At 42.2% G+C, this 25942-nt stretch overlaps 1 protein-coding gene across 4 annotated transcripts; it reads left to right on the forward strand.

The window, feature by feature from the left end:
- Positions 1-345: 345 nt before the first annotated feature.
- On the forward strand, positions 346-24116 carry LOC309720173 (polycomb group RING finger protein 5-A-like). 4 transcript variants are annotated; one of them, XM_082556816.1, is made up of 10 exons: positions 346-529; positions 5406-5489; positions 5653-6380; positions 7236-7332; positions 7733-7788; positions 9948-10007; positions 11358-11533; positions 11811-11909; positions 13635-13724; positions 23678-24116. In XM_082556816.1, the coding sequence occupies exons 3-10, from the start codon at positions 6266-6268 to the stop codon at positions 23723-23725; spliced, it is 741 nt and encodes a 246-aa protein (XP_082412942.1). In that variant the 5' UTR covers positions 346-529; positions 5406-5489; positions 5653-6265; the 3' UTR covers positions 23726-24116. The 4 variants fall into 4 exon arrangements, with proteins under 4 accessions (XP_082412942.1, XP_082412944.1, XP_082412943.1 ...); XM_082556817.1 differs by lacking the exon at positions 346-529 and adding an exon at positions 548-1440; XM_082556818.1 differs by lacking the exon at positions 5406-5489.
- Positions 24117-25942: the final 1826 nt, after the last annotated feature.

Below are 25942 nucleotides of genomic sequence, written 5' to 3' on the forward strand. Positions count from 1 at the left end.
ACCCGAGTTAATTAATAACTGGGATTTCGTCACTTACTCGTGTTTATAATTAAGTTGTGAGAAATGTTGCCTTAAGAAGCAAACAGTTTTTCTGTGGCAGCACACACCTGCACGTGTCTGATCTGATTTCAGGACGTTTCTTTCTCTAACGCATAAACTCTGCAGTCACATCGCTCGCTCGGGTCTGGCCAACTGAACAAAGTGAGTAGCGGCGTTGATCGCTACACACCGCGGCTCGGTGTGTGCATGTGCGTGTTGTGGGCCAATAGCCACTCAGTTACACAACTGCTTTCAGTTTCCGAGCCCTGCCTGCTCGCCTGGTGGTTCCCCGCCCACCGCTGCTCTCTGCTGCCTGCCTGCCTCTCTGCTGGGCGGACTGGGGCAGATCCGAGCCGACCAGTTCCGTGTTTCTCTGCTCACCCAGTTTACGGAGCAGACCGTACCGGAGGACCGGACAGCGTCACGGTGGACATTCCTGTCCAGCAGCGGCATCCGTAACTCCGGGGACGACGGGAAAGTGAGCGCGGTGGTGAGTAATGTCTTATTGCTGCTCATTATTTGTGCGCGGACGGAGAATCCATCAGCCGCCGTCGGTCGCGTTACGTTTCAGCCAAACTTTGACGCTACTGGCTGTCCCTCCCTCTCCCTTCTCTCCCCTGCTCCCCCCTGCTCCCTCCCTCCCCACTAACGCAAAGTGCGTCGCGCACACATGCGGGGATCGCGGTATGTTCACGCAAATGTATGCCTGGCGCTCCTCGTTTAAGGCCGTGACACGAATCTCCGCAACTTTTATCGTCGCTGCGATCCGCGCACCGTAGGTGTGCAATCGCCGAGCAGAAGCTGCGACGCGCGAGCGCGAGCGTTCGCGCGTGCGTCACACGTCCCACTGTGTCGCTGCAATGTGCGCGTGTCGTCCATTGATGTTGTTTTGACAAATGTGACGTAGACCGTGACGCGCCGTAACGATGAGATAAGCAGATTCTGTGTGTGTGTGAATAAATAACGCTCGCGCGTCTCTGTGCGCGTGCGCGCGCTCCTAATCTCGTCGGGTGGATTTCTAAGCTGCGCACTTGAGATTTTTCTAGCAAAAAGCGAGACGCGCTGATGAGCGTGGAGTGGAGTACACGCTGTTTCCTCCGTGGACTTTGTCCGTGCAGCGAGTGGGCTCCCTCAGTCCAGCACTGCACGCACACCTGACGTACACGCAGCACCTGAGCCGTGTGTCCGGGTTCCAAACTGAAGGAAGCGGCGTGAGGGTAAAGTGCACCCGGGATGACGAGGAGTCACCGTCTTCCTAAACGTCGTCCAGTTGTTTCTCTTTGCAGTTCTGACCCTGCAGCACAGCCCGCATGTAACATCGTGTGATACAGCCGGGTGTGTGCAGGTGGTGGGCCCAAAGTTTGCGCTCAAACGCTCACTGCGTCCGTCTTTGAGCCAAAGGTGAGATTGGCTCAGGTGTCAGCTTGGTCAGTAAGCTGCATCCATATCGTCTATGCTTGTACACAAATGTGGCATAATTGTGTTATGCCAATAATTGCAGATGGTAAATGGGCTGGTTCTTATATCACGCTTTTCTACTCTGAGCACAACAAGCACTTCACACAACTTGTACATTCACCCATTTGCACAAGCACTTTTTTTTCCTATGCTGTTTCTAAGTGCTTCCTATCTAACAGTCACGCACTGATGGATGCATCGGAGAGCAACATGGGGTTAGTATCTTGCCCCAGGATATTTGGCATGCAGACTGGGCTCAAACCACCAACCTTCCGGTTAGTAGGTGACCTGCTCTACCACCTGAGCTACAGCCACCCCACAGAGCAGTCAGTCACGATATTAAAACCAGCTGTTTAATCCTGTGCAGGTCCCACTAGTACCGCCAAACAGCTCTGACCTGTCAGGACTCTCAACCTGGAGTTCTTTGGGACACGCGGGTTCTGGTGTGGGACTCTCACGAGTGCTCTATTGACTACTGGATACTGAGTGGGAGTGTTTCAGTGCAAGGTTAGCTCATTGCACTTTGAGCAGCTTTTTGCAGTGTGGGGCGGTGCTCGTGGTCCAGGTGAGGCGAAGCAGGTGCTGCTGGATTGTTGGTGTTGACGTCCAACCTTGTACTGTAAAACAACAACAACAACATTATTAAAACCAGTGAATGGTTTTAATAATGTGGCTGATCAGCATTTGCTTTCCAGCCACATTCATATGCCACATGTCTCCTGTAATACCTCTAAATTGGCACAAACCCATCCCACCCTTCGTGGAGTTATGTCTGAACTCAAATCATCACCTGAACATTATTATCCTCACCAAAAATCGCTTGAACTCTGACAGTTATTATGTATCAGGTGAATTTTTGGCAAACATCACAGAAAGAACAAGAGTGCTGGATATGGTAAATATCTACAGCCTCCCCACACAAAGCAAACAGTTCATGCAGTAATTTGTATGATAATTTTTGTTTAAATGTTGTGTGGCTGTTGTGTGGTTAACGAAGGGAATGAATCTGACATGAAAATGCTGATTAATTTCACATCCAGAGAGATTTACCAGCCATTTACTGTAATCACAGCACTGACACCCATCAGTTGTTTACAAAAGGGGGTATCCACAGTAAACATGAAACTTCAGAGTGGGTTTTGTGGTGACACCACATGATTAATATGCAGCTCGGTGTCTATATTTGAAGCAGGCAAGCCAAAATTCAGCCAGATCCATCAAAATGGGGATGGAATGGGGGCAAGTTGGAGAGGTTAGCTATTCATAGTTGGGGTAGTGCAGTAGAAATGGATGCATGTAGGTCAGAGCTGTCCTGCTGGGTGAATGATCACGTCACTGTTAGTTAATGATAACCACATTCATTATTAAGTGTGCAAATACAAGATGGCAGCTGAACTAGAAGTTTGTGCTTTTCTAGTAAAGTCCCATGCTTGCATTTTAGCCTAACAGTTCTACTATCATAAGCTTTCTCATTTGGATATGCAAATTGGGACAAAATCTATCAAAAGAGCCAGATGTGAACCTATCCTCAACTGTAGACATGGTTTGGAAATGACTGGATATTGCTGACTGTCCCTCTTTCAGTCTACTGACTTAAAATAGTTTGTAATAAAGAAACAGCCATGTAGAGGCCAGCAGGTCACTCGAGGCTGCTTACATGGTGTTGTGCAAGGGAGAAACAACAGAAAACAGGAAACATTGATTAAAGATCCAGATGAGGCAGAAGAGCTCCACTCCAGGCTCTGTGGGTGTTTGAAAAGCAGCACCACATGAGCCTCATCGAAAGCTGGTTAGGGCAGAGAAGATGAGGGGTCAGAGTTAGAGTTAATCATTAGGCTAGCTTTCAGGTGGTACCCAACCCCTAGCCCCCAACCCGAGCCCTAACCCTATTTGTCCCATCAATGTCAAGCTTTGAGAATAACTTGAGAATCGTTACATACTATTCTTATTACAAAGGGTTATGATCATCATCAGTGATGACTTAAACCTCAGGGGATTATGGCAAAGTACAGACGAAAGAAGAAACATTTCAAGGTTTATGGTTAGAGGTAGTTATAAAGGTTAAAGTGTGGGAATACTTAAGTTACTGCTTGTACTGATATCTGTATGTACCCAAGCGTTATAATACTGATTTATGAACTTATCAGAAACTGTGACTTAATCGTGTTTTTCTGACTCGCATCTCGTTGAAGACCAATGAGAAATGACTCACAAGGACAAAAGTAAGGTGAAGCTATTAGTCCCATAAAACCAATTTAAGATTATTCACCTTTGGTGAGGTTTTTGTTTTCACCACATTTTGAGTCACATTTTGAGTCACATGTTCCGTCAACAGTCAACACACGACAGGCTTCTCTTAAACACTCAGCCCTAATAAAGTGGGGTTAGTTTACTGTATGGGGAACTTCGTAGCTACCAGATTAAAAAAAACTTCTCATTTTCTATAGAAGGAACTGAAAACAAATGATGGCTGCTTCTCAAATGTCAGGTGTCATTTGTGTCATATGTCATAGATACTGAGCATTGTAAATTCTAAATACCAAATGTCACGGTTCTGGGTCAGTTTGACCCAGCATTTTGAGTTGTTATGGTTTGGGTTTTTTTTCAATGATGGATTGTTCTTTATGTTTCTCTGGTGCTTTGTTGGGTTTTATGATGAATCTGTGTTTCAGTTATTTTGGTGTGTTTTTGCATTATGGATTGTTTTCTTATTCTCTTGTAGTGCTTGTGGTGGTGATGATGATGATAGATATTATTAGTTTCTTGTTTCTGTTTATCCGTGTTTAAGGATTTGTTGTTTCATGTATTGTTTGAGTTGCATGTGTTATATTCTGTCTGCGTCTTTGTTTAGTGGGTTCTTGTTTCCTGTTTTATTGTGAAGGTCTGTGTCTCATGTGAGTGTGTTCAGTTCTACTGCTCCCCTGTCTCGTTAGTCCAATTTCTCCCAGCTGTGTCTCCCTCCTGTTTCTCATTCCCTGATTACCTCCCTGTGTATATAAGCCCTGTGTGTTCCTGTGCTCTCTGTCGTGTCGTACCATCAGGTCATACCTGTGTGTTGCCGGTTCTCAGTGTTCGTTGTTCTGTTCATGTTTTGTGCTTTGCCAGCAATAAAGCTGTGGTTTTCTGTTGACATTTGGCTTCACGAGTCCTGCTTTTGGATCCTCACCTCCGCCTGCCGCACACAGAGCCCTGACACCAAATGAGGCAGACAGAGGAAACCAACAAAAGAAAAGTGTAAACAGACCCTCAAGGGCCAAAAACCACTTGCACAGGGTTAACTGGAGGAGTAATGTGGTAGAACTGTATGTCAAGTGAACATAACCATCAAATAGAAAAAAGGAAATCTATTTTTCCTTTTGAATTTCTTCAAAACACAGGATAAGATGTAAGGTTAGACCAAACCCTAACCCTTTGGTGGGTGAGAAACCAACTGGTTAAATTCACAGTTAGGAACTGTGTGTAGAATAACTGAAGGCTGATTTAAGGCCTAACAACTAGCTTTCGCAAGTTGCTCAGTTCCTTTCATACATCGTTTTATTGTGTTTGTGCAGGTTCTCAGTCATCCTGGTCTTTATTAGTCTTGAGGGCTTGAAATGAAGATAAAGGCAGCATCGCTTCTCTTTTGTTTGTGAAGATGGAAGGACTCTTGGATGAGAGGTAGAGCGTCTTCACAAACCAAAAAGAAGTCCAGCTGCTTTTATTTCAACCGCTTTAGGTATTGCGTTGTATCTTGTGTGAAGATTCGTCCTTTGAAAGTATTTAATTTGGGTTATTTTAATATTATCTTTATTTTGTTTAGAATTTTTGAAGATGTCTGTTAAAGCCATCAAGCTCTTTCCTCTTACGATGTATATGGGTGGAGATTTCTGGAAAAGTTTACAGCACTAAAACTGTTCTTCTTCTTTTAGGCTTTCCTAAAGTCAATCCGGTTTCTAATCAGAGCTCCACTGTCCCATCCGTTGCAGGACTGCTGGTTCTTGAAGTCTCTGAAGGTCCTTTTTCATGATTCTGACTGCATAATCGGGCTCGCTGTCCTTCTGCAGATTGAATTTGCATGATTTAAAAAAGTTGCCTAAAACTTTTGCACAGCACTATTTTCAAATCCATCGACACATTTCCCCCCCAACATTAATTTTTGTTTTTGATTTTCTTTAGGTTACTTCATCATGACTTAAAGGATCATTACGCTGTCCGCGTCAAGAGTAAAGACCACAGCGACGCCACCAATGGTGAACAATCTGATTATGCAGAAGACTCTGAACTCTCTGTAGCTCACCTGGGAAGCTCCATGGATTAAAAAGGTCACTTTACCAAAGTCAGGGAGGAAGACGTGACGCCCGCTCTTTGGGAGTTCTGTGCCTGAAACAGGATCACATCATCTGGACGAGCTTTTTGTATTTTCTGTTCATTTGGAGTAATATGGTTCATGGAAGATGGAATAAAATATCAGTGGGAGTTATTCCTAAACAAGGACTGACTGCAAAATTCAAGAATGGAGCAGGATTTTACACAGTAGGATCTCGTATCTCATATCAGTTGTGGATGGTGTAGGTACCTTGTAGGTACTACCCTGGACACGGTGGATTTTACACACAATTCATCTACAAACATCTGAAGTGCAGCAGGCAGTATTTGTCTGTAACTGGAAAAGTCTTCCTTTTCTCACTGTTGTAAATGGACGTCTGAGCCTTCTAAAGCTAGAAGGGGATATTTTCCATCTTCTGTTTGGTGTCTCACTGTTGGCAAAAACAGGGAAAGCCCTCCAAACATGTCCGGTACGGGAAGGAAGCACTTGGTCAGAGACTTTAACCATTTCATCACCTGCTACCTGTGTCGAGGTTACCTGATTAAACCGACCACAGTCACCGAGTGCCTGCACACATGTGAGTCAAAATAACACGCAGCAACACACAGAGGTGACAGTAGGGGTGAAAATCCATCGAGGTAGTGGGACCAAACCCAGACCGATCTAAGGTTACACGTAACCCTGACCAAACTTTAAAGAGCCGTAAAGAAGCAGGGCAGGGCTCAGTCAAAGTACAGCTGCTGTGTATGACAGGTGTGAAATGAAGAAAAGTACAGATGTTCAAACTGTTGATCCGTCTTGGTGTCATGCTCATGTCAGACTTAATTAATAAGTAAGTTACCACTGATGCGAGCAAATGTACCCAGCTGCAAGTGTTAGAGCAGAGACTCCTACAGAAAGCTAGAAGCTTCAAACACAGTGTCACTTCCTGCTGTTCCTGTTTTTCAAACCCAGAATTACAGCTACCATAGTTCCAGTAAAATTCTACTTTGACAGACTATTTGAAGTGGATGTGAAATTGTAGAGCAAGGTGAATGAGGCAAATGAGCTGTGAAGCATCGGAACCGATGTCGGCACTAAAACGCCGACAAAGTCTGAAGTTCAAACTGCAGGATTTCAGTTTTTTCATAGAGAGATTTGGAGGCTTCCCCTTTTTCAACATGAGACTAGTTTGGGCGGTTTGAGAGTGTGCAGCAGATCGTGACAACCTGGTGATTGTCAGTGGCTTAGAAAGCTGAAATATCAGCTCGAAACAAGGCAAGCCAACATGCTGCCCCAAAAAAACCTCAATGACAAGGCAAAATGATGGTTTCACAGATGAACAGCTCATTTCTCTGCCTCTCTCTCTTTTATTCTGAATGACCTTTTAAAAGATGGGTTTACCTGCCTTAACCTAGAGCAGAAGCTCATTTTGAATATATTTCTTTTGCAGTCTGTAAGAGCTGTATTGTGCAGCACTTTGAGGAGAGCAATGACTGTCCTAAATGTGGCATTCAGGTCCATGAGACCAACCCACTGGAGATGCTCAGGTAACTTTGGCTACATAACATGTTTTTCTTCTCTCACTTTATCTGTTTTTTTTTCCTGTCATTCGCATGTTGGACACTTTGTATTTCTTTTTATTTAATCTTGAAAGAGCTGCAAAGTTTTGTAAATGACAGTTTTAAGAGTTTCATTCTTCTCTGAACTTCTTGTTGTGTTTCCATTATTCAATTGTACTTTTCTACATTTTGCTTTTGTGTGTATTTCAACAGCCCGAGCTACTGATTTTCTCTCTTCTATTCTCTCCTTTGGAAACTTTTATTCCTGCTTGACCTCACCTGATCGCTCCCTTCACCTCCACCATTTAACTTCTATTGCCTACTTTAATTTCTTGTTATCCCCCAATGCATCATCCCCTCCACCTCCTTCTCACTGTCATATTCTCAGGTTAGACAACACCCTGGAGGAGATCATTTTCAAGCTGGTACCCGGACTCAGAGAAAGTGAGTTTGCCAGATGGTTTCATCAATCTGTCGCCTCAGTTTGCAGTCGGTGTTAAATTATGTGACTATTCATGGGAGGTCGGGAAAAGAATTTACAGCACTCCCATCACACAAATCACTGGAAGACTAAGGCTTGCAACCAGTTTTAATGAAATGCACAAATTGCCTCCAGCATGCACTCTAGCAAACATGATGCTGCGTCTTGGTGGATTGAAAGCAGTTTAAAAAAGGAAAGAGTTACAGTACACCATCAGAAATGCTTCCAAAAGACTAAAACTGTAACTTTTCAGAATTTAATTTGCAGCAGCAATTATCGCTGTCATTGTTTTAGACATATCTTGCTTACTTTTGTCCCCTTTCAGTTTGATTTTTCTCTAATACTCATTCTCTTTAGTCTGTAAACATGTTCATTTCTGCTGTAAAGTTGGACATTTTTGACCTAAGGTTCACTTTTACGGCCAGTCACATGTGGACAAACCAATCATTTGTCAGCATCACATTATTTCCAGAGAGGTGGAAGCTCAAACGTTTAAAACTAGATGAAGATGTACAGCCTTCTCTCTGTGGCAAGGCCAACGGGAAGCCAAGTCAACATGTCTAACTAAAGTGGTGATGGCACTATAATTTTATTGCTCCATAACTTCACCTCAGCTGATAGAGCACTCTGGCAGCAGAACGATGGAACAAACGTCATATATTTTTGTAGCTTTCGGGCCTCTCGGCCAAATGGTGTAAAAGTCAGCGTCCTATGAATCCTCTCGTATGGTCTACAGAGAGAAGACTGTGGACAGCAGACAAGGGTTTTGGTTTTTATCTGTCATGTAGATGGTGATGGTACAAGCACAGCATTGCTGTTCACAGTAAATAATAATGAGCTTTACGTTACAATGCTGTTCTATCCGGATGGTGAACTACCGTCTAGGTGTTAAGAGATTCTGAGTATGAAGTCTCCAGGCCCACTGACGTCTTAAATGTGCAACAAAGACAGGAAGAAGATAGGAGTTTTGTTGTCCCTGTTGCTAGTAAGCTGGAAATCATGCCTGGAAATTCTACTCGACATAAACAAATTCCAGAGGTCACAAAGAGCATCGAGAATTAGCGATACAACGTAAGCACAAGTGAAGTTTACCAGTGTCTCCAATTATGCTACCTGCTCTTCACCCTGGTGGCCCGAGTGCATTGTCTGGCTAATGTTCAGAACGCTCAGCAGACATCAAAGCAGATCTGGATCTGCTGGATCTGGATTTAAACCAGAGTCAGCAAAACTGGTCTGTTGGCCAGCGTAAAAAGTGAAGGTGTCACGTCAGATTAAGAGGCGACAAATGGGCTGTCAAAAGGGAATTAGAAGAAGACTTCCAGGCTGTTTTGAGGAGATATGAATATGAGGGTGCCTGTAAATTTTGGTGATAACACAACAGTGACCACTGTCTGGTACCAGGCGGCCTGGGTTCAACTCCCGGTGTGGGAAGAGCCAATATAGCAAATTGTCCTTAATGAAGGGTGTTTGAGATGTTAGAATACGCTTCAATTGAGTGATAAAATGGCCCTTTGAGGCTGACAGCTAACTTTAATTATAGCAGTTATGAGCACATCACAGCAGGGCTCGGTTTGATGTGTCCAGGAGAAACGCAGAGACTTAAAATAAATACATTCCCAGCTTTTCTTCTCTCTAGCAGCTTTAAAATTGGTGCAAGTGGCTCATTTTCTCTTATGGCAAGACAGCATATTGACCTTTTTCACAGCAGTCGTTCTGACATGTCAAAGCATGCATAGAAAAGAGGCTGCATTGTTTTTTGGAGGAGGTCCTTGTATCACTGGAATGGCTGGAATAACCAATCCATTGTTATTGTTATTAATTACACCCGCTTTTCCTGCTGTTAAAGGCCAACTGTCTGCTATGAAAAGCTTTTATTGTGCAAGTAAAATAGTTTTGTAAGCTTAGTTAAACTCCTCCTAGGAGCTTCAGTGAATCAGTTTTATGAAAAACAAAAGTCTAAATTTAGTACAGGAGAAATGTAGCTGTTTGATCCCAGACTCTTAACACAGCGTAGACAGAATTCAGTAACCGCGATGTTAGAATCACCCATCCTCTTCTGATGGATTTGGTCTCTATGATTGCTTCATACTTCATTCTACTTTTGTTTTTTCCTGTCAATTAGAAGAGGAACAGCAAGAGCTCGAGTTCTGGAGGAAGAACCAGCCCAAAGAAAATGGCCAAGGTAAGCTGGACCCAACAAAACCCTTTATATAGTAACAGTAACACTTCATAATAAGCCCGCAGCCAGGGGTGTAATTCCCCTGTAATTAAATTAATTTTATTATAAATTTGAATGCAGTTATACAAATACATAAAGTAGGCACTCTAGAATAATTATTTACTTATTTATTTCATTAAATATAAATATTGAAAAGTACAGTGTGCCTATGATGTAAGACTGGGAAATTTTGTTTGTTTTTACACAAAATGACACACTACTTACAATTACGCTGTACTTAAAATTAATCATGCTTTATGTAAAATGACACATTACTTCAAATTACTTACACACGTGACTAAAATTGACTTACAGTATAATTATTTCTTTGTTTTTTTATTTATAAAAACCTGACTTCTTACCCCCTTTTTGAACTGTACCTACCTGTAAGTATTAGTAGGTAAATATAATTACGCTGTCATTTCAAATAAAACACATTAGAATTCCATTAAATTACAGGAGATTTCCACTGTGTCACAGATTTCTCACCTCGTGTATTAGAGTGGGTGGAGATGACTGAAATAGGAACACTGTCATATGCAGTGTAAAGAATTTGCCATGTAGGGGGACGGGTGGCTGCGTCGCCTCTGTGCCTCTCACACCTTTTCTTTAAAACTGGCAAAAAGGAAAAAAAACCATGCCATGGAGGAAGGAAGCCAGTTGTGGTTGTTGCATCTTACTCAGAATGTCTGCACGCTTGCTTTCATTATTAGAGAAGAAGCTCTGTAAAGAAGGGGGGAATTTTTTATCAAGTTTTGATACATCAGCAGGGAATTTTCTTGTCAGACTTCGTACCCCCCTTCACCACATTTTTCAGTGCAAACAGAGCTCGTGTTTACAGACATTGACCAATGCACCAATGCATCAGGTTCAAGTTAAAGAGAAACAACCCATATGGAAAAGAAATAGTAAAAACTTATAAAAGACTTGCATAAGATGTGGCCTATTCATATAGTGAATCACAGAAGGCTTATATGATTTACTCGTGAAAGCGGCCCCTTTCTCATTACTTTCATATATTGTTTTAGGAAGTATCCAAAACATACAAGTTTCATTTATATAATTTTTCAAGGGATCTTATATCTGTTTTCACTCTTGTATGCTTTTCATACAAGTTTCACACAAGACAGATACAAACTAAGATTTATATCTATCTTTTTTATATATATCTTTTCCATGTGGGAATGTAACAAGTAATAACTGGAACAGTTGAAAACCGATCAAAGGCTAGACTTGAATATTGTGGTTGATCATCTGGCCCAGAGTTTTAGCGATGCAGCTTATCCACAACTAACATCCTTAACCTGCCTGTAGAAAACCTGAGGTGTCCACGGTTCGGGGTCCCCGATGCTGGAGGCGACGCTGGTGATGGTGGAGGCAATGAGGCGGACGGTGCCGGCGATGACGACTATCACAGGAGTGACCCACAGATCGCAATCTGCCTGGACTGCTTACGCAACACAGGACCGTCGGGGGAGAGCACGGTCACGGTGTGTGTTATTTTACATATAACCTTTAATTAAGAAATATTAAATACTTGTACAGGCATTGAAACACAATATCACCTTGTTTTGGTCCTCTCTATGATGTAAAAGGGTATTCCATTTCTTTGCTGCTGTATGTGTTGGTAATGTTTCCAAACTTCACGGGTGCTTGGTGCATAATCCCCTGTAAAGATGTAATTGTGTTTTCATGTCTTTTCCTTTAAAAACCTGCAATTATGCCTCATTAAATCAGTGTGTAAGAGTTATTCTCTCATCCAATTAGGATTTGATGAAGAGGTTCATCCGCTGCTCCAGTAGAGTCACCGTGGGAACAATTAAGAAGTTTCTCAGTCTTAAACTAAAGCTGCCGAGTTCCTACGAGGTATGGAGCACACTCTGTCCTCCTGTTTTCATTCATTAAAATATGTGTGTCATGATTCAAAGGCATGTTTTTCTTTACTTAACCACACAAACTCAGAGTTATCTTTCAAGTTTTCGGTTGATCGGTAGGATTACCTTCGTGGGGCTTGATTGTTGGATGTTGAGCAGTGATGGTCATAAAGCTCTGCAGCTCTGCCCATAAAAGGCAAAAATCATACTTGAGTTTGAGTTTGACTGGTCTCCCCTTCAGGGTCATCTCCCCGTGCACTTCTGGAGCACCTTCAGCACTCCTGCAAGTGCTCAGTCCCATTCTGACCACCTGCACTTGAGTTTCTGAGCTTTCACCATAGATCTCAAACAGAGCAAAGAAACGTTACAGTGGCAAACTGACACTTTTAGAGGCTTAATTTGGCTTCCTGGCCAGAGTTGCAAAAATCACTCCACTTTGAATATTTACAGGGTTAAACTTACTTCATAATGTAATGAAGTTACTTTCTTCACTACTTTGGGAGGGCTGACTAGAGTGTAGGGACCTCTTTATCTAAGGGAACCTTTTAGGAGATGTCTGTCCTAACTGTACCTCACATTATTACTTTGCTCAAACAGTCTTCACGCACATTTTCATTTTTTCTTTGTACACATAAACACAAGAGTTACCACAAAAATGGCTTCCCTCTGAGAGACTAGGGTCCACTCTTTGGATCTGTGGTGCATAGAGTCATGGATGTCTTCTTCTCAGCCCACTGTAATTCAAAGAAATGCTGAAATGCGGTGCTTTCCAGCCACATCACAGATCTGTTTTAGTTCTGAACTACTACAGTTCTACTACAGTTAGTGGGACCTGACGGTACAGGTGTTGTCACACATTCAGGGTGTGAAGTCTGACTGTCAGAGGCTGACTGTCTCTGACGAGGATCTGCTGGAGATTTCTTCCTGTTAAAAGGGAGTTTTTCCTTCCCACTGTCACCAAAGCTCTTGCTCATAGGGGGTCACCTGATTTTTGAGGTTTTCTCTGTATTGTTGTAGGGTCTACCTTAAAATAAAAAGCGCCTTGAGGCGACTGTTGTTGTGATTCAGTACTGTATAAAAATACGGTTGGATATCATTAAAAAATGCAGTGCAGGCACAAAAGTTAAAGTTGCAACATGCTGAAATTCCATTGTATAAAAAGGAAAATGATGCATGTATTTGGTAGCATAACTCTGAATTGTTTAACCAACAGCTGTACTGTGTTACATATAAAGTGCAAAATGCTGGAGAGTTCAGTTCAACATAATGAAGATTTAGTGGATTGCATTAAAACGGCAGAGAAACAGCATGTGGTCAAATATGAAGCCAAACTCTGACCAGGTTAACAGTTCGTAGCCAGATGCTCATTAATATTCCATGCAAGCTATGCTATCATCTGCCAGCTTTAGCAAAGGATTAAGAAACTGTTAGCTTCCACATTTGGAGCAGGCCGAGCTAAAAGTGGTATCACACACTCTCATTTACACACTCACATATTCAGAGAAGCCTCCCACTCACCACCACAGTGAACTTCCCCTCTCCTTTCATCTCTCGTAGAAGTGAGAGCTCAGCTTTTGTTTTCGTTTGTCACCTTCTCTGTCTGGGAGGCAGCTTGGGCAAAACTTTGTGACTGTAACCGCTTCGTTAAAAGCTGTTTGTGTTTGTTTTGGACTTGTCAAAGCGTCCTTCTTATGTATTTTCCTTCTTTTGTTTGCAGCTGGATGTTCTGTGTAACGGAGAGATCATGGGCAGAGATCACACTCTCGAGTTCATCTACATGACCCGATGGAGGCTACATGGAGAGAATGTAAGGCTGTCACGTTCACTTCCTGTTCATGTGTGAGTGTTTGCATCTTCGTGTGTAGATGCATCGCTGCAGGAAATGTTTGCGTGCACGCGTGCGTCTGTGAATCTTATGCATTCATGCACTTTAGTGAAAGCATGCGGTCCTGGTTGAATGACTTGTATATTCAGTGTGAAATGCTTTTCCAAAGGAGCATTTCTGTTCAGAGAAGGTGTCAGATTGTGAAAAAGGAAACTCGAGACTTTTTGCAACATAAATTTATGGTGTTGGTACAGAATACTGATGTTCAAGAGACGCCCGGTTTGAATAAAAGATTCGCCTCTCATGTAACATTTCGACATTTCATCTTTATCTCTGTTTGCTAAATTTGAACCACGTCCATCTCCTCTTAGAGGCTCGGGGTTACTCTGCATCCTGTTTGGTTTTTGTTAAGGTCACTTTGCAAAGTGAAGTCAGTCATATCTGCATGTTTAACAGATGCTTAGTAATGACAGTCAAAACAGGAAACGCATTACTGATGATAAAAGAGATTCTGTGCACCACATTTATTTTGTGCATAAGAAGGTATATTTCTTCTTCACAGCCTTTTTTATATCTACAAGAGGAGACAGTGGGGTTGTTTTTAGGTCACGTTCTTACCACCAGGATGTCAGAGACCTCTCTAAGGTTAGGGCTCACCAAAATGCAGCTCTTATATGCAAAATAACACGACTTGTATAATGTTGATAACACAGGTAACATTATCTGCTTTTTGAAATTTGGCTTATTTAACATGTGGCTAAAAGCCATAATTCACTTATTTAATAAATGCTGGATTGATTTGATTAGACGTAAACAGCGCAGTGTCAAAGGAAAAGCTTTGTGTCAGTTTAGATCCACTAAAAGGCATTAGAGTTGATTTGTGGTTTCGATAGTTCCCAGGTGAATATTGCTGAAAAAGGCAGATTAGCTCTGTGAGGCCGAACCTCTGATGTTTTGGAGAAAGACAAAAATGAAGGAAAGAAGTTTCTGATGTGTGGAAGAAGAATTTCATTAAAAACAAAATTTATACTGTGCAAAAGTTTTAGGCAAGTGAGAAAAACATGTTAATCATTTATTTTCATCAATCAACAAAATGCAGTAAAAGAACAAACGAGAAATCTAAATCAAATCTATACTTGCTGGGACCACCCTTTGCCTTCTTCTAGGCACACACACAGTTTTTGAAGGAACTCGTCTCGTAGGTTGTTCCAAACATCTCAGAGCACTAAGCACAGATCTTCTGTGGATGTAGGCTTCCTCATATCCTTCTGTCTCTTCATGTAGTCCCAGACACACTCCATGATGTTGAGATCAGGGCTCTGTGGGGGCCGTACCATCACTTCTTGTACGTCTTGTTCTTCTTCTTCCTCGCTGAAGATAGTTCTTAATGACTTTGGCTGTGTGTTTGGGGTCGTTGTCCTGCTGCAGAATACATTTGGGGTTAATAAACAATCACTTATATTTCTGAAAGCTTTCTTTGTTTACAGCATTTTTCACACTTGCCTAAAACTTTTGCACAGTCCTGTATATTCTTATTGCCACAGGTTATGGTTAGAGGTGCATGTATTAAGTAACATGAAGCAGAAATAGATGGTGATTTCCAAAAGTAAATCTTATTTTTATACCTGGCTTAACATAAATATGTTCAGCAAAGTTACAGGAAATGTAAAAAATCAAATTTTAAGGCCTTTGTTTTATTGATTTTTTTTGACTATTTAGTTTGAAAATAGGAATGCTTTAAAATGCTTCCAAAAAAGCCGATGTCATGATGTACATTAACTCACACACACACACACACACACACACACACACACACACACACACAAAGCAGGACTTGTCACTCTGAAACGTGCTGGTACTCTCAGCCTTGGGCTTCAGGGTCATCAGTCCTGTGACGGTTCAGCGAGCCAGTGTATCTGCCTTTGATCTACAGTAATTGTGCTGACTTGTGCATGAGTGGCTGTGTATCTGTTTGCATGGGTGAGTATTTGCATGAACTTCTACTGCTACTGAAAGCTCCCGTCCATTTCTGGATGGTAACTAATGAGTGCAGGCAGCTGGCACAGCAAGACGCTTCAGATACCGGGTCAGGTGGAACTGAGAAGGAAAGGCAGCAGGAAGGAAGTCAGTATGAAATGACAAACTTATTAAGCGTGTAGCTTTTCAGCTCCAGCTGAGTGTCATCATGTCCTCTACAAAGTCCGCCTGCCGCTGAGCTAAAATGTCTTTTTTGGATCTGTTTCACTGACTAGTCAGAGAGGACGGAAAAGAAAACAGAATTATTTTTCCTTCTCATTATATAATCGTGTCGCACTGTGACCGGAAAGCTACGCAGGCCAAAGTTGCATTGAGTCAACTTTAAATGAGTCCCAGCAGAATTCGGATCCAGTCTAAACTCAGCACATGCCAACCCTGAGGAAGATGGCGTCTCTGCTGCTTTATTTTCCAGCAACGCAGCTTTTTTGAACCTATTAATCCAGCTTGATTGGACATCCGTCTTCTTTACTAATGTTACAGACTGTTTTATTGTGCACAGATTGTCAGAATTGCAGGTCACGTCTTTTTCCATCTGGGCCTTTTTCCCATATGGCGAATTATCCGCACAGATTATGAACACATGGTTATTACAGGATTTAGGACAATTAAACAAATCATTAAAAGAGTGCTGCTTTGGAGAGTGCAAGTAGAACAAAAAAGATTTTTCTGTTACGTAAACTTTTACTGAAAACATCTTGAAACCACAGATAAGAGTGAGGATACTTAATCTCTTCGGTCAGTCCTGTTCCAGTGCTTATTTACCAGTCATCACAAAGCACTTGGTGGTCTCCCCTCTGTCTCCACTGTGAGTCTCTGTGTAGTAAATGTGGCCTCGGTGATACAGGAACTGCCACAAAGGTGGTTTTGAGTACTTTGGCAGGACTCGTTTCATAACTCATCCTCACGATACTTGATGAGGCACCTAAAGGGAGCAGCCAAAAGAAGAAAAGGTTCATGCTCATGGACGTGAAGTTCTCCCTCACTTACCTGAACACCGTTTTTCATTCTATTGCTTTCATATTTATTGATTTGTGTCTATGTGTCATAAGGTGTGATACAGTCTGGATGTAGAGGCACGAGTACTTTGCCAGCAGCGTAAATTATGTCTCCAATTAACTTTTTTTTATTTCCTTCACACATTCTTACTAAACCCACTCAGGTTTAGGCAGTAAAATCACTTGGAAGGATTAGAAAAAGATCACCGCTTGGTTAAAATGTCGTCACCCTTTAAAAATGTCCACCTGCACGCAACGTTTCAGCAGCAAGAGCTAAGTGAATGTCGTCCGTCCCATGAGTCCTGAGTAAAAGTGCTAGATGCAGTGGGACCAAGTGTGGATTTGATAGAGTTAATGGATCTGGAAAGCCAGTCCAAAGCAGGGAGACCGAAGGAACTGGAAGACAAGAGGCAGGCTGGTTGGTCCATGACAGAAGTCATGCACATGGAGAAATGAGTTAAAGTTTATATAAGGCACGGTGATGATGAGATGATGCCAGGGGAAGACCATCTCTGAATCGAGGAGGGGGCCTAAGGGTACATCTGTCACCATCTTACAATGCTGTGCAGCCATTCCCCAACTCTCTGTGAATGGGACTCATGGCCATTGATCAGTGGTTGTTGATCAATGGTCATGAGAATTTGCATAATTAAGATTAAGGAACTGACCTCCCAGCCCTTTGTTTCCTCAGCGGGCTGGTTTCAGTCATTATGCAAATGTACTGTTTCTAAGGTTGGAAACCTGCAGTCAGCTGACACTGAAGAAGTCACTTGGATGAAACGTTTCTCCCACAAAACGCTGCGTCCAGATGAACAGAATCAACTTTTGGAGATTTACTTACCTGGATGATTGAGCGTGCATCAAGATACTTTAAAGATTGATAAAACAAACACACAAACAGAGCAACGAGAGGCAAAGCAACTGTGGAAAAAGGAAGAGGACACTACAGTTTAAATTCTCATAGACTTACCATCCATAAATACATATTGTAGGGAACAGACCAGGGAGAGCATAACATGGGCCTCAGATGACTCAGTCGCAGTATCCCATCCTAGTAAGGACTGTGAAAAACCAGGCTACGTGTCAGTTATCAGTTAGGTTGTTGTCACTGATCGTAGTTTAGTTCAAATAACGTTTTTCCTTCTTAAAATGTTTTTTTTTAAATCAAATCACTTTTTGTCCTTTTTAGCTCAGCTTTAATCAGTGGTTTAATCAGACTATTTAATCTCTTTGAAAACATTTAGACGTGGAGCTCAAAATATTCCACAGTGAAATAAAACACTTGGAGTATCCCCAGAATACACACTGACTCCAGGTCAGCGCTCAGAAATTGAAAGCATTCAAGCCAAGTGTAAAAAGAAAACATGTTGAGGGAAAACCTCTCACATGACATCAGGAGCCACATTTTCTATCTCACCTCCGCCCACCGCCCCGATGCTCCACAACAACAGACAGAAGTCTGTCCGTCAGAATTATTTATGCCCTCGCTGGTGAGTCATGAGGATAAACAGCCAGAAATTATTTTTGAATTCTGTTTGAACCCTGTCTGGTTAAGGAGAGGGATGACAGCGAGAGCGAGATAGATGGATACAAAGCGCCAGAGTCGGGAATGGAGGCAGAAGTCGGACAGAAAAAAAGATACGAGCCATTCATCAGTCTCATCCTTCTGACAACTCTGCAGCTCGGCTTCATTTTCTCCCTCCGATTTAGAGGCCGGTCAGGACGGATCCGCTCACACGGGAGCAAAGGAAAATCAATCTGTAACCTCCCGGGATGTCATTAAGTCAGGAAACCGCTTTCTGACTGCCACCGTGGTGACCTGTGCCTTTTAACACAGGACTGAAAAACGTTTACGAAAAATACTCTTAATGTACACGCACTGATGTCTGTTATTAACGAATGGTATTTAATTATGTTGCTAAGCACTAAAATCTCTGCTTACTCTGGTTCATTTCTGTTTAAATGAGTCAGATTGGACTATATGAAGGCACCAAGTCACACACTATTAATCAACGGCTAATCTTTATCCACAGCGCGCTACAAGGAATTAGAGCGCTTTATTAAAGGATTTTAAATCCATGAAAAGCACCATGCTAATCTAAAGCACTTTGCATATTTACCAATCTTAGAATCTTAAAGTTGGAAAAATATGTTAAACTGCACCTAAAAGTATGCAAAACTCAACTGTGGTGTACAATTGGCCAAGAATCAAAAATCAGTGTGTTGTGTCATGTGATCAAAGTCTTAACAGTAGAAGACGGGGAGAGGCAGATGGTGATGGCGAAGAACTGTCCACATAAAGTGTCCAAACAACAGACGTCCAGTCTCTGAGTCATGATGACTAAACACAGCTGCTCCAGATCTGGAATTTGGCTCTGATATTTAGAAAAGTGTTTGCCGTTTTTTTAAAATAGCAAACGCAAAATGTGTTTCTGGGGTCGGGTAGAGTCACAGACTAAAGCTGCAACGCAGACGTTCCATCTCTCCTGCAATCAATTCACCTTGTTAAAGCACATTTCGAGAGCTGGCACCGTGCGTGCAGAAGCAGGGAAGCATTTGGGCCGAATGATGGAACTCAAGTGTGAAACTCAAAACGTATTCCTCAAACATCTTCATGCATGTTTTCCGCATCCAGAAAAAGCTGAGCTTATTCACAGCCCCCACCGTTTGGACTCTAAAGAAAGTTTACAGCAGAAAGAAATCTGACTGCCTCAACTTTGTGTTGTTGTGGGACGATATTAACCCTCTGAGGTGACGGTGATGACCCAGCACTAACCGTAACTCCGATTCTGAGCAATCAGAGGATATGTCATCTTGTTTTCTCATGAAATTGTTCTCTAAAGTCTTGGAGAAAAGAAAATAGTCATTCTAACAAACACACATTAAAAGCTATTAACAAAAAAGAGTGAGCTTGGGCCTTCTCCAAAATATAGGATTAGGGTTAGCACCTGTGATGTCTTAGACCTTGGATCAGAGGAGGCATCTGTACCGGAACAGCAGAGATAAGAACTTAATTTATTCTTGGAAAAGTCTCTTACACCTAAAATAAAACTGCAGAGGTGCCCTACTGGGCAGTAGTGCAGAAATAAATCTCCTGGTATATTCAATTACAAGAAGGCATCGGACCAAAATGTCCTAAAAATAGACACAGCATTATTACTTAGTATTTAATACACTGTCCATGTGGTACAGTGAGGAGCAACACAGAAACAACTGTAGTTCGATGGCAGCACATGTGAGTTTCACCATGTGTAGTTCCTTTGAGTGTCATGATCCTAATGTTGGGATGTAGGTCTGCAGAGTGGTCGGCTGACACATTATAAATCAAAGAGTTTCTAAACTATTTAAAGAAACTTGTTTCATCCCATTTGAAGCCACATTAGATGCAATCGTGAAGTTCACGAACCCAAAAAACAAAAACCATCCTAGATTGAAACTGGGTCGTTTCCCACTTCAGCTCCAACTGGGCAAATATTCAGATTCCAATTATCAATATGATTTTAAAGATTATGAAAACAAAATACTCCCAATAAAACAATTATCTTTTGTTTCTTGCTGTTCTTATTGTTACATACTGCACCTCCTCCATAAAAGATCTTCCACAAAGAATGATTATTAAAGATTATTTTGCCTAATTGCCCAAACTTCTTTTACATCCACATGCAGCCTACTTTGATCTTATGTGGGTTGGACTGGAATATAAGGAAAAGAACAGTTTCTCAGCATGTCTCAGGTTTTCTACATGATAAAGAAATATTGCTGTAGTAAAAACATCTATCAGCATAACTCTTTAGGCTTCAATTGTAAGTAGTGTATGTATAAAAAAGTAATAGAAATCTATTACTCTGTTGTAGTAAGAATGACCATGTGGAAGATCTGTATTAGCAGGAAAGCAAAAATACTGTAAAAAGTCCAAAATTTATGTCATCTTTCACATTTTCCGAAGCCATCCACTGGTGCAGGTTGGAGTCTTCGCCAGCTTGTCTTCAGCCCTGGGCCTTATGTTTGACACCCGTGGCCTGAGGTACAGGTTCAAACTCCAGCCCTCGAAGTCCTGAAACCTGCTGCAACACACCTGAATACAATTAGTAGCTCATTAGCAAGTAGCTCAATGGCAGTTCAGCCATTTGATTCATGTTACAGCAGCTCATGAGATAATCAACATGGTGCAATAAAAGTACTTTTAGAAGTACATTTTTCCAAACACTTACATTTGCTTATATTTACTTGAGTAGCGTTGGGGGTTGCCACCTCAGCATGCAGTCAAGTCTCGGTAATGACCTACTCATTTTATTCAGGTGTGTTGCAGCAGGGACACGTGTGAAAGTTTCAGGACACCGGCCCTCGAGGACTGGAGTTCGCCACCCCTGGCTTAGGGTGATCACTGCCTCTGACAGTGGAGACGCTGCTTGTCCTGTCAGAGTTAAGGTTGGTGTTGGGCTGGTTTAGGAAATCCCTGATGGAAAAGAGTTAAGTTCTGTCATGGTGTCTATGCCAGTGAGTAATCAGGTTACAATAAGATTATAATATTTAGCAAAGCAAATGATTATTGCCTAATGTTTTGCTGACCTTAATTTGAAGGTCTGCAGTTGTCACTTTGTTTCCTGGAAGTTCAGCTCTGAGAATGAACCTTTGTGATCTGTGATGTGATAGCTTCTCCAGTGTGTCTGAGAGCAGAATTTCAGTCTCAGGGGGGCAAATCTGATGAGCAGGGCAGGTGTTTCCACTGAATGACCTTCACACGCTTCAGGATGGTACGGTGGAACTCAGCTTTGACTGACCCCAGGTCTGAGTGCCAGTTTTACATTTACAGTCTTTGTCCTGAATAAATAACAGTGTCGGTCTCAAGCATCCATCTTTGGGTTAACAAGGTCTTATCTTTGATCCACACATGATGTGGATCCTGGATATTGTCTGGTTTTTCACTCTGGTTGCATTCAGACACAAGTATCTACAACAAGATAACATGAAATTATTACAGCTTTCTGGTAAATATGTTATGTTAAATATGTTAAATATTAGGAATCTTCAGACATGCCATCAGCTTCAAGCACAATGTATGAAAATCAAGTGGGAGCTTCTCACTGGAGAAACCGTCTGAAAGCAATTTATCGATCAACATGTAGATTGATGGATTTATATTGTGATGATTTCATGATTAGCTGTGAGACCGGGCTGGAACAACCTTGCAGACTCAGCACAGCGTATGTATTTCTGCAGTGTAATTGCACTGTATGGGGACAGAAATGCTGAGTGAAAGAGTGTCAGAGATGCAGATGCAGATGCACACTGACAGAGCTGTTAGATTGGCTTCAGTGTTCTTTTTTATTTTTTTATTTTTTTTTTGAGGCATGATACAGCAAAATGCAGAGGGAGATGACAGGAGCTGCATTCTGCTGCACCAGCAGCCTCGAGCTGCCAAAAATAGGAGACAGACTCCAGAATCAGGAGACTCCCTCTTCGCTTTGCAGCTGCTCAGACACAAACACTTTTTCCTTTTTGAATGTTTCATGAAAAGGGTAGCTCACATCATCTGAAAGAGGCAGGAATGTATGTATCTGTCAGGAATGACAACTTTCTTATTTAACCTCAGTGATGGAGGGATAGCACATGGACCAGAAGCCCATAAAGAGGCTGAGAGGTCAGCTTCCCTGAGGCCAGCTGGGATTAAAGCTGCAGAGATTGCTACTCGTTGATGCGTTTGCACATAGAGAACAAAATCTATTGGATCTAATCTGCTTATTTTGCCGGTGGCATAGAAGTCCTGTCTCTCTGGTGCTGCAGTGTTGTGAGTTCTAGTAAAATGTTGATGTATTGAGGAGCTGCAGAACGACAACTTTTTCCCTCTAACGGGCCGATCAGTTCTCTTCATCACATCAATTTCTCTGGAGGATCTTTGCTGGCGATGAAAACTGGGTCTTTGGGACGAGCCAACAGTTTTCATATAAAGTGTCTTAAGTTCGCCTGTCAGGTGGGCACGCTCATCATTTTTACCCCTCGACCTGAAAGGCTCGGGGCGGGAGGTGGGATGACCCAACTTTGTGAGCGCGATAATTGATTTTCAAGTTGATACCACTGGTGCATCTACAAATACTCTCAGTGACGCCGACCTCAGGGTCAGAGGTCAAGTTTTCAGAAAATCTCGTGAATGTGATAACCCGAGAAGGAAGTCACCTAGGAGTTTCAAATTCTGCGAGCTGGCAGTATTTTTTCATCAGTTTGCAGATATTTGAATATTTGAGTTCTCCTGTAACATCATGATGCACCTGAGGGCAGGATTCACGATATCATGTTCTTTCTTTTCGTCTTTGCTCGGCACCTCGACCAAGCAGGTTTGCATCCTTGCTGAAAACAGTCACTTTGTATTTTTGACTTTTTAAGTCACAGAAAAATCTGCTGTTCCTAAAGCGCCGATGTTGTTTTTAAAACCTGAACAAATTCCATGGATGCTCCTGCGACAGATATGAAAGACACAAAAGTACACACTGGATTTGAACCATGTTCTTCTGCTTCAGGCTTCCTCCATCGCTGCAGAGCACAGCCAGGTGGATCCGGGACAGTTTAATAGAAACTGCATTACATTCAGAGGCGGTGTGTGTGTGTGCATGTGTGCGTTTCAAACCACCTCTTATTTAATTCCTGTAACAAGTGTGAAAGTATGTGTTATTGTTGTGACTGCTGTTCCTGCACCTTTTACAAAGCTCTGTAAAGGTGCGTTCACTAGATGAACCGGCACAAAGCAGCTCCTCGCAGCGCCGTTTCTCCGATGATTCCTGTTCGTTCAGCAGCAGCAGCAGCAGCAGTGTGCATCGTCCTCTGAAGTGTGCTTAAGTTTACAGTGTAAAGAACAAACCATCGATCGTGTCTCTCTGAAACAGTTTCTCTTGTTTCTGTCTCCTTCAGACATATCCCATGGTACTCGAGTACCGGCCACGCATCGACTTTGGCTGAACCACGAGTGCAAGAAGAGGACCACACACACACACACACACACACACACACAGTCATCCATACAAAGCAAGCAAGACATTAAGAACATCTGCATTTCCAAGAATAAACTACACATACACACACACGCACACACACACACATACACACGCCAACCATATGCAGAAAAAGAGAGAAATTTAAATGTATTTTTGTACAGCCAATGATGAAGTGCTTACGTTGTTATGTTAAAGAGCTTTTATGCTACATAGAATAATATATGCTATAATATATGATATTTTTAAATGTATGTCCCTGTGCCTAAAAGAGCTGTTCGGATCAGAAATGAAGTATGACCATATCTCCTCTTTGCCTGTCTAACTCTAACTGTAGAATAAATGTTGATTTTCTACTGCTGGCGGCTGTGTTTGTCTGAATCTGCGGTTTGACTGCTTCACTATCTCAGCTTGTGGTTAAAGAACGGTCAGCGTGTGTGTACATATGGTTCATATGGAGCTGATACCGGGTATCACTAAGAGGTCTTTGCTCAAACACAAGTATCAGCACCGAGTTAACTAGTGACCCTTTAAGTTTAGCTCCGCCTCTCATTTGGAAAGCCTTTTTAAACTAACCTTTGTTGATCCGACAGAGAGATTCTGTCACGGCGTACGGGGTGGACTCACGCGCTGGACTCCGGGGATGATGCACACAAGGAAATTTATTGTAGAACAATGTCCAAAGAGAGAGTATATACACAGATATGAGGCAGTGCTATTTACAAGGGGGTGCGAGGCAGTGCTATGTACAAAAGGTGAAGGGGGCAGGGCTCCGGGGAAAATCCAGGGGAACACGCTCGTCTTACTCCACACAATCCAGACACGAATCCACTCGCACACCCGGGGAACAGTCCAGGGAATGCGATTCTCGCAACGATCCAGCGAAGAACAGCCGTTGCTTCCCCTCTTAAATACCACACTGATAAGGCACAGGTGTTTCTTCCTCCGAGGGCGTGGGCCAAGGGCGTGAACCCATAATGAGTTCAGCCCTGGCGAGAAAGCGGAGAAGAGAGAGAGAGAGAGGACTAGAGAAAAAGAGGGGGAGACAGCTGATCAGCGACCAGCTGAACCCCCAGGCCGTGACAGATTCAGCGAGTGCTCAGCTTATTTCTGGACTCAAATGCTTTTCACAAACACATTTTCATTTGCAAGCATGACAAGGAAGTCGAGCAGACCTCGGAACCTGCAACTCTGTTACCCACATGCGGTGGTGCTCTGTCACTCTGATTAAAAATACAGCATTAATATGGAAATGAACAATGGCCCTTTTTTAATAAGATCTATTTGCTTTCACCACACTGCTGCTGGTTTAACAGTACGCCAGATCTGCAGTTGGATTTACATCTAAATTCAACTGAAACTACTATTTTTAAAGCTGTAAGGCTGCTTTATTTATCTTACTATAACACACCAAAATTCCTCCTACATGATCAGGAGCTGAGCAGCCAAACTTGGCACATCCTGGGCCCTGGGAGGTTCACATATGTGTCAGGTATTATAATCTTACGATATTTTCCAGCTATCGCCTTGTTTTTAGCAGTCATGAACCTATAACACCTCAAAAAAGAGTGGTATAATTTTTATTTCACCACAACTGCAAAACTTCAGTTAATGACTGAGGTATTATGATGCTATGTGGTTACCTGGCAACCACCTAACAGCAAACTAAACTGAACGTCTATGAAAGATGTCTTATTTGTTTAATTTCTGGACAAAAACATCTCAAGAAGTGCAATTCTACATGCTTAGCAACCACATAGCAACAAGCTAAAATTAACCATTTTCAGGATATAAAAACCATCTATCAGCCTTATTTTTTATCTCCTTTATGTGATTAAATATATCAATTTGCAAGAAGGACTAGCCAAAAACTACTGTAGATATGCTACTTTTAATTGCTTTATTTGCACAAATCCAGGTAGGGTTCAAAGTGGCTTGCACAGCCGCTCTGTTTGAAAGGTCTTTTTCCTTTCAGAGCATCAATGTTTCCTTTTGCTCTCAATTGTTATTTTATTTCTATAAATGCAGAAATGCAGGAACATCGTGGTACTAATGTAATGAAAATATACCACATAGTAATTTAAACCTCACTTAAGTGGAGTTCTGTGGAAAAATATTTTAATTATTTACACTCAACAGACAGGTGTTAGCTACAAGCTCAAATATGAAGAAACTGAGATCATCC

The sequence above is a fragment of the Aulonocara stuartgranti genome (assembly GCF_965226115.1).
Source record: "Aulonocara stuartgranti genome assembly, chromosome: 13".
Taxonomy (NCBI): domain Eukaryota; kingdom Metazoa; phylum Chordata; class Actinopteri; order Cichliformes; family Cichlidae; genus Aulonocara; species Aulonocara stuartgranti.

Excerpts from the sequence above, each read along its gene's own strand:
- LOC309720173 (XM_082556816.1), top strand. The coding sequence starts at position 6,266 with ATGTCCGGTACGGGAAGGAAGCACTTGGTCAGAGACTTTAACCATTTC. Across the intron at positions 6,381-7,235 it reads CACCGAGTGCCTGCACACAT|TCTGTAAGAGCTGTATTGTG; the intron begins GTGAGTCAAAAT and ends TTTCTTTTGCAG. Across the intron at positions 11,910-13,634 it reads AGCTGCCGAGTTCCTACGAG|CTGGATGTTCTGTGTAACGG; the intron begins GTATGGAGCACA and ends TTTTGTTTGCAG.